Source organism: Triticum urartu, chromosome 4A (genome assembly GCF_056163025.1).
Source record: "Triticum urartu cultivar PI428250 chromosome 4A, HENAU_Tu73, whole genome shotgun sequence".
NCBI classification, from domain to species: domain Eukaryota; kingdom Viridiplantae; phylum Streptophyta; class Magnoliopsida; order Poales; family Poaceae; genus Triticum; species Triticum urartu.
In genome coordinates, this window is record NC_141876.1 from 572,232,021 (window position 1) to 572,240,516 (window position 8,496).

At 46.8% G+C, this 8,496-nt stretch overlaps 2 protein-coding genes across 2 annotated transcripts; one reads left to right on the top strand and one right to left on the bottom strand.

The window, feature by feature from the left end:
• On the top strand, positions 1-1,932 carry LOC125529127 (rRNA processing protein-like protein). The gene is made up of 2 exons (XM_087519017.1): positions 1-140; positions 812-1,932. The coding sequence occupies exons 1-2, from the start codon at positions 119-121 to the stop codon at positions 1,687-1,689; spliced, it is 900 nt and encodes a 299-aa protein (XP_087375143.1). The 5' UTR covers positions 1-118; the 3' UTR covers positions 1,690-1,932.
• A 2,258-nt stretch (positions 1,933-4,190) lies between these two features.
• On the bottom strand, positions 4,191-7,598 carry LOC125529126 (ubiquitin carboxyl-terminal hydrolase 3). The gene is made up of 6 exons (XM_048693529.2): positions 7,254-7,598; positions 6,580-6,696; positions 5,827-5,925; positions 5,558-5,743; positions 5,278-5,459; positions 4,191-4,900 (listed from the first exon to the last, which is right to left on the bottom strand). Exons 1-6 carry the CDS (start codon positions 7,368-7,370, stop codon positions 4,501-4,503), a joined length of 1,101 nt encoding a protein of 366 aa, XP_048549486.1. The 5' UTR covers positions 7,371-7,598; the 3' UTR covers positions 4,191-4,500.
• Between the last annotated feature and the right edge of the window lie 898 nt (positions 7,599-8,496).

Sequence of the window (8,496 nt, forward strand, 5' to 3'; positions counted from 1 at the left end):
TTAACCCTAAACCCTGACCCCTCTGGTAGCGCGCCTCCTCCCCGACCCCGACCCCGACGCCCCCTTCTCCCCCTTCTCGTCCCCGCGTCTCTCCGGCGGCCAGCGACCCTCTCCGGCGATGACGGTTCCCCGTAAGCAAGGTGAGCACCTGCCCCTCTCCTCTATCCAGTGGCGGAGGACGAATTATTCTTAAGGTGCGGCGGAGCCTTCACCGGCAACAACCCGCGGCGGCGCCGTGCCACCCAGCGCAGCCCGCCAACAGCGCCGCCAGGCCGCCGCTTACGCAAGCGCCTACGTCCGCGGCTGAGCTCTGTCTAGCCTTCGCTTCTCCCGTTGTCCGCCTGCTCGCCGCCCGCGGCGGCCACTAGCACTAGGGTTGGTCGCTCGCTTCCATGGTGTGCGTGATGGCTGGCTGCATTCTACGCCTCTTGGTTTCGTTCCTGGACAACTACCGTCAATCGGTGATGCCTCGTTGCGGTTCTGTCAATTAGCGAATGATGCCCAAGCAAGTAGGAGGACAGGTTCAGGTAGCTCAGCCCAGGCCTTAGCAGCGACCGAGCCCTCTTTTTCTTTTCTTCCTAGCCGTGCAGCGATGTATGCACTAGAGGATTCATTCGTATGCGACGATGCAGTGTTCCAGTAGAAAACGTTTTGCGCTATAAATCAACCGCCGCCTTATTTGTCAGCCGCCATAGTGGCTAGGCCAAACTGAAATCGAAGCCCCCCTTTTGAACCCTAGGTTGCGCCGTCCTATCCGCCGGAATTTTCTTATATGGTTCTGTGGATTAATATCATGTTTTCTTTTGTACAGCGAAAATGGTGGAGCTTGAAAATGAAGAGGACCCCTTGGTCCACGACCAAGCCATGCTGGATGACGACGATACTGACGATGACTATGTGGAATCAGAGGATGATGATTCAGAGGAGGAATTGCAGGCTGAACCTTCAAAGAAGGCCGTGTACAACAAAGAGGGGCTCCTTGAGAAGCTCGAGGACATCGCCTGGCCAGAGAATGTGGACTGGATGCACAAGCTCACTGTCGACCATGACCAGGGGGAGAAGGTCGATGTGAACGATGATCTTACCCGTGAGCTCGCTTTCTACACCCAGGCTTTGGATGGCACGAGGCAGGCCTTCGAAAAGTTGCAGTCCAGGAAGGTCCGGTTCCTCAGGCCGGCAGATTACTACGCGGAGATGGTCAAGACTGATACTCACATGCACAAGATCAAGGGGAAGCTCCTGTTTGAGAAGAAGAAGATTGAGGAGGCTGAGGAGAGGAAGAAGGCGCGGGAGTCGAAGAAGAGATCAAAGGAGGTGCAGGCAGAGAAGCTCAAGGAGAGGGCCAAGGAGAAGAAGGAGAGCATTGAGTCGGTCAAGAAGTGGAGGAAGCAGAGGCAACAGGGGGGATTTTCCAAGGGGAAGGAGGACGGGCCAAACCTCAACTTTGAAGTTGAAGAAGGACTCAAGCAACACAAGAAGCAGAGGCCTGGCGTTTCTCCTGGTGACAGGTCTGGTGGTCTTGCTAAGCGAGGCAAACAAGGAAAGAACCATAGGTCAAAGGATTCCAAGTTTGGGCATGGCGGCCGCAAAGGGATGAAGAAGCAAAACACTGCTGAGACGACGAATGACTTCAGAGGGTTTAACAACCAGAAGGGCGAGTCAGGAAACAAGAAGAGGAAGATGTTTTGATACGGTGTTGTAAGAGTCTGTCCCTGCTTCCTTGTGATGCTATTATATTCTTGTCTTTATGTTATTCCGCTGCAGTACTCTATCACTAGATGCAAAAGTTAGCTTGAGGTATGGAATTTGGGGATGCAGCTCAAACACAAGACTTTTATCTTTAGCTGTGCTATTCTCCATAAGATGTGGTACCGTATGCATTTAACCTGTGATTGCCCTTTTGGTCGTGGAATGCAGTTGAATCTTGCTATATATGCAATTATGTTAAACAGTGTATTACAGTTTACAGCAGCTGTGTGTGCCTTCCTGTTGTTTACTTCGTTCTGGAGCGTTTTATTGTACTAGTGTGGAAGCTAAAGTGAATGGAGCAACACTTGGTAATTGTGACTGCTAGTACAGTCAAGTCTTGGTTTCTCAAGTTATGTTCTGCTATATAGCTTGCATCATCTATCAAACCTCAGTGCATCACAATCAGCGTCACATTCATCCTCCTTTTCTGCTGTTCTGATAGTGAATGGTTTGTTTTTTCGTACTCCAATCAGACTAAACAGATCTGGTTGTGATGCATTGCTCTTTCTTATTGCCACACATGGCCAGATGCAGTTGGGCATCATTTATTTTTTTCTTGCTGTTTTTGATTGTTGGAACGACTTTTGCATTAGCTACAGTACCAATATGTGCTATATGAGCTACACTGCTTGCGATGAGAATGCATATGCCTAAATTCCTCAAGTTGCAGATTGGCTGGTTATGTCTTGTTGATGTTTTGCCTTTCTTATGTGATTGCTTATTGCGGTGTTGCACTCTCTGGAAAATACTGGCACTATAACTTACAGTGCCCCCATCTTTTACTATTTTTAGTGTGTCTATCGTGGCAATTGTCGTCTTGGTTGCTGGTACTTCTCCATGGAGGGGATCTGATCAAGAGGCCTGATAAAGCCTAACAACAGATACACTGTTTTATGCTGAAAATGCTTCCAAATGTTTGTAAAATAACAAAAAGAAAAGTAGAAAGATGGATGTTGGGCCAGAGGACATAGGATTGTTATATCCCCACCATGGAAGTAAGATGGAAGTGATTGTTACTTGGTATCAGATTCTGAATAGAACCCTGAGTCCATGCCATCCCCCACAAGGTACAAGGAACCAATTTCCATGAGGCACTGCTGGAAGAGGTGGTGTAGGATCTCTTGCGTCTGGCCATGTTGTAATATGAGGAGCCTTCTCATTGTTTCAGGATCTATCCCAGACTCGGCAACTTAGCCCTCTTCTCTAGCCAGAGAAGCTTGCAGTGGATCCAAGGGACCTGGTTGAACGACTGTTTGGCTGAATTGAGGTGGTAGTGTTATGTTACTCAAAGGCAACAGAAGATGTGACACATTTTGAACTAGGGCACCGGCGTCCGAGTGTGCTTTCGTTCGATTCAAAGCACTGCCAGTGCCACATGCTTTCTGGAAATAGGAGAGATTGAAAGCACTGGCATAAGTAAAAAATGAACTGGAGATGAACTGCAGTGGTCCTTGTGTTATGTGGTGCTAGTACAATATATGAAGATGTCAGGGAAGCTGAAAATTTGGATTGCGTCCCCTGATGGATATATGCAACTGACACTCATGAACAGACGATTTCTTATATTAAAACTTGTTAGAAACACCATCACAGTTCAGTTTCTTTACTGCTATAAACACTGATTCCACCACAGTAGGTGTTCTTCACACTCGTAAAATTTTGACACATAATTTGCTGAGTGGTCTCACGTCGGAAACATCGTCATCCACAGTAGCACAGCCACCCTTCAGGCGTTATCGAAACTCGAAAGCCAGTGAATCTCTCTGTTCCCGTTCACCCATGGAGCCGGATGATTCACTTTGCTATGCCAGTCGCCAGTGCAGGGACAAATCTAAATCAATCAGTAGCCATCAGCTGAAATATTCTGGTTCCCCAGTGCATGTATCGTAACTGTTGTCGTTTGGGTGAACTGCTGATTCCAGTTTGAGCTTGTGCACTTGCGTGCATATGGTTTCTAGGGAAAATATCTTGCTTGTATTGGTAATCAGGAAGAACTTTGTGGCTGGAGGAGAACAGTCGGTCGAGATCAGCAGCGGTGTCCAGCTGCCCAGATAGGCACCCACGAAATGCAGAATCAGCTGTGTTGCTTCCTCACTTGGGCCTCATGCTATCTTGCCGAACAAACTTCACCACTTATAGTATCCATGTGGTCCATTGCAACCAAGTTGGAAAATTGGCTATGCAGTCGCACACCACATATGTACTATGTGGCAGTACATATCTGAATTTGGCTTCTCGCAATTTTCGGGAGCTTAGCACGTCGGAACAAGCTCCCAAATAAGAGTAGACAGTATATATGAATACAAATGACAAAGAAAGGAGGGCAGTAGATTTGTTCGCGAATTAGCAAACAGCGGCTACATATAAGAGAGATATCGTTTAGACGTCAGAATCAGCAGAAGCTCTCCCAATCAAAATTTTACAAAGCCAGAAGGCTTCAAGATACAAGCATCTCTTCTTCACATGATAAGATCCTCTTAAGAAACATTATTCCAGATCGATACAAACTTGTGCCACAACGGAAAACAACAGCAAGAAGACTGCAAGCTTTGGCGGCTACAGCACCCACCCGCAAAACTCGTCACAGCTTCTTTATTGCTAAACACTGACTCCACCAAAGCATCTAAGGTTGAATGGTCTTGCCATTCGAATTATTCTAATTTTACCGAATCTTCTATATAGCAGGGAGCAGTAGGTGTGGGGACAAAATGAAAAAACTGTGTTGCTAATCACGAGATACGCGGGAAGGCATCAGCTTGTTTTAGCGACGCTTTCGTAGAAGAGTATGTAGCCATTGTCGGTGTTACCACTGAACTCCTGTGCCGAGCCGAAGAATGTCTGTACCATGGACTCATCGGTCATCTCAACAGTCTCATCATCGAAGAACAACCAGTGGTTGTGGCTCTTTACCACGCTGATGTAGTGGCCATGATTTGGCCCACTTCCGACGTGGACTAGCACAGCAAAGAGGGAGTATTCCAAGTCAGAATTGTCGACCGTGTTCATGAGTTTAAGCTCCAGTGGGAAAACGACTCGGTATGTCAGCTTTTTGTAGCGGCCAAGCTGCTCGATGTACTTGAAGCGCTTGAGATGGATTACCAGGATGTTTGGCTGTTTCTTTATCTTCATTCTTTTCTGTGCTTCTTGTAAACTGAAATTAATGACAACTTCAATCAAGATCCAAGATAAATAGAGATAATCCAAACACACAAAAAATGGACAGGCAATGTAACAATTTTGATACATTCAATATCAGATCAAATTATGATAGGCGAAATGAAAATGAATGCCTGTGACATACACAATTTTTGCCAAATAACTGAACTTGGAAGTTTGATATGCTAGTGCATAGTCAATGAATGAACTTAAAGCACATAAGTCAAGCAAGTAGGCAGAGGTAATAAGTAACAACATTTCCACAAGCTCTGATGCTACTCTACTGAGTCATGATGTGGACCAGGAGGAAATGGAGATACTAGACATTACATGAGGAAACAACATGCAATCAAGAGAAATGGAATAACATACCTGCAGCATTTGTCACAGAAGAACTTATCCTCGGCGTTCAAAGTTTCTGTTGAGCTGAAGTTTTTAAGGCAGCTGGTGATTGAACTATTTTGTTCTATATCCAGGCTCAAGTCAAGAAATGTTTCATCTCTATCAGTGACGGTTTCACATCTCAGACATTTTGTTTGATTAGTCAATATTCCCTACAAAAATAAAATACTATGAGGCACATCTCCCAGACTGCAATAAGAGCACGAGTCATACACAAAAAGGATATAGGCAGAAATGGATGAAAACTCACCTGGAAGCATTTGTGGACCCATGTAGTATCCGGTTCTTTATGACTACCATTGGGCTGACCATTACTAGGGCCATTAGAAGTCTTATTCGAAGATGAATTTTGAGAAGGTTCTTTATTAGCTTTACATTCTTTCTCGAGAATGTCAACTAGCTCATTCAACAAAAAATTCAGGAATTCATGAGCATCCTGTAAAACAGAACATGGTCAATTGGGATGATTAAGGCGACATAACACACTAGTAAATGTGTCATCATCACGTAATGTATTACCTGATGCATATAGCTGCGGAAAAGCTCATTCTGTTTCTTCAGTCGTTGTATAAAACGCTTAGGAGCAATAACACCAGTTTTCTTCTTCTGATTGCTGATCTGTGTGCACAGAGGAACAGGACAATTATACTTTGCAATGTGCCATTAATTCCTGCTTCAGTGTAATCCAGCACAGCAACTTTTATCAAATCACACAACTGAAACTAGTAGAAGGCCTCCAGATAAAAGGCGCTACCCAAATGAACACTGATGTTCAGGCTAAAAGATAAACGAGGAAAGCAATTGACTAGCACCTACATATCATCTCACTAGAGAGTTAAACACAAACAAACCCTGAAACCATAGAGATCAACCAAGACAATAGCAAGTGCTATCCTGTGAATCTTCTCCATTTAACATGCATTATAGTTATAATCACTTCCAGGTTTATCAATTAATTACTAAAGACTCCTGGGCTTTCTCCACAGTCCAAATTCTTGAATTTGACACTAGCACCAGTCCAGGGGGTTACTAGATACTGCCAAATGCTGACCTTTTCAAGAAACATACGCATCACACTCACACCATAAGCCTCTGATGAGGAATCTCTCAATAAACCAGAGGAAATCCCATGTTATTCAGGGGACATGTAATAAAAGTGCCAGTTCAGACTTAATATGTTTTACATGTGATTTTTATATGATGCAGCAAATGCAAATGAAGGAAACTGAGGCAGAATAAACAATTTTCCACAACAGATAGCTGCAATGGTACCTGAGAGAAAAGGTCAGCTAAGCAGGTTAACATGTTCTCTTCGCCATCGCTGGCGCTTTTATTGTTTGCATAGTACTCCAGTAATTGCTCGCGGAAAGGAACACAGAAGTAAAGTGCCTGCGATATAATCACAAACAATTTAGCCAATCCCACGAGGAGTACAAATACAAATAGAGAAAACATATTATCCTCTCCCTTGTCACAAAGTTTCTGATGAGAACATTGGTCAATTATACAGGGCAAAACTCACACATCAGTCTATGGGGAATCCACGAGTGCCCCCAATCCCCCATTGTCAAAATTTAACATTAAAAATGCAATCTCTCGGTTAAAAGTTCAGACACACATCGAAAGCATAACATCGTAATCGAAACGGTAACAGCATCTCATCATCCATCAGGCGAACCCCAAGAGTGAGTTTCTCCATGCAAGGGGGCTGACTGGACTCGAACCTCACCACTCGCTCCGCAGCCTCCGCTCACCACCCCGCACACAAATCTACCCCGGCATCGCAAGATCGAATTCAAGGCTCCGCGATCCGACGGGAAACCGCGTCCCTCCCGACGCGGGGAACGCATTGAACACGATGAATCAATCGCACCGCCCTTGGGGGCGAAGGAAACGAGGCTCGCGCGCGCGACGATCTCGGGCTTGGGGGGCCGGGGCGTCCGTACCTGGAGGACGCTGTTGCAGTAGCAGGTGTTGCCGAAGTTCTCGAGGCCGAAGTACCGCTCGCCCTCGGGGAACTGCTCGCCCAGCGCCTTCTCCAGCCTCGAGCTCGCCGCGCCCATCACCGCCCAACTCCCATTTGCCCGGCAGCGCTGCGCGGCGACGGATCGGCCTCACCGCCGGCGATGCGGTGCGACGTGGCGCGGGCCAGTACCGGCTTGGGGATCGGTGGGCGGGGGGGTTGGAGCAGGAGGAAGAAATGGGACGGACGGATGGATGGCTTGGAGGAAACGGGCGAAATAAAAAGGAGCGTGCGCGTGTGTGCCGCTGGGGCTGGGCTAGCAGCAGCACAGGAAGGAAGAGGAAGGGGACGCTGCCGGCCGGTCCGGTGCGGTATCTGCGACCGACCCATGTCGTCATGTAAGGGGCTCGGATTTCAAGGGGCTCGTGTCTATCTTGATTCGACGGCCCGGATCGAGCCAGGGGCGTGGGATCGGCCGCTGCTGGCCGAGACTGCGACAGGCTCCCCCCTTGCGCTGCAGAACGGACCGACCGCCACGGCGTTAAAAATCCTTATTACGTGACGTTTTGTGCTACTTTTCAAGACGTTTTAAATCACTACCAGCACATCATCCATCCATGAATCAGCATTTCAAAGTCCTCACCATGCCCGGCGAAAGAGTCTCCCAGCTAGAACTCAAAGGCTGGTTTGCGGCTGAACGGCGGGTTCCACAACCGGCGGGTATGATGAAAATTAATGTTGATGGAGCTTTTGAGCATATATATAGCGTACGCAAAGGAGCAGCGGCTGCAATTTGTAGAGACCACACGGGAGGCTACCTTGGGTCCTCACTGATAGTTTTCAGTAGTATTGCTCATCCTAGTATACTTGAAACATTTGCATGTCGGGAAGCGCTGTTACTTGCCGAACATCAGACTGCCAAGGTGTTATCCAAGACAATCTTCGGGACCCGGACGACCCTCATGGAGCGATCATGGCGGAAATAGGACGTCGCAGGACTTTATTTCAGTCTTGTAATTTTGTTATTGAGTATAGGAATTTTAGTTTTGAAGCTCACAATCGTGCCAAATTGGCCTTCTTGAAGTACACATGAACTGCATGTTGTTGTAGTGGTCTTCCTTCAAGATTACCTCCCCTTATTCAGCGTTGAATATCTTCTTCTTCTTTACATGAATATTCTTCATTAGCAGCACGGGAACACCAGTATCTCAAAGTCCTCACCATAC

Excerpts from the sequence above, each read along its gene's own strand:
- LOC125529127 (XM_087519017.1), top strand. The coding sequence starts at position 119 with ATGACGGTTCCCCGTAAGCAAG. Across the intron at positions 141-811 it reads GACGGTTCCCCGTAAGCAAG|CGAAAATGGTGGAGCTTGAA; the intron begins GTGAGCACCTGC and ends TCTTTTGTACAG.
- LOC125529126 (XM_048693529.2), bottom strand. The coding sequence starts at position 7,370 with ATGGGCGCGGCGAGCTCGAGGCTGGAGAAGGCGCTGGGCGAGCAGTTC. Across the intron at positions 5,460-5,557 it reads GGGTCCACAAATGCTTCCAG|GGAATATTGACTAATCAAAC; the intron begins GTGAGTTTTCAT and ends TTATTTTTGTAG. Across the intron at positions 4,901-5,277 it reads TTCTGTGACAAATGCTGCAG|TTTACAAGAAGCACAGAAAA; the intron begins GTATGTTATTCC and ends CATTAATTTCAG.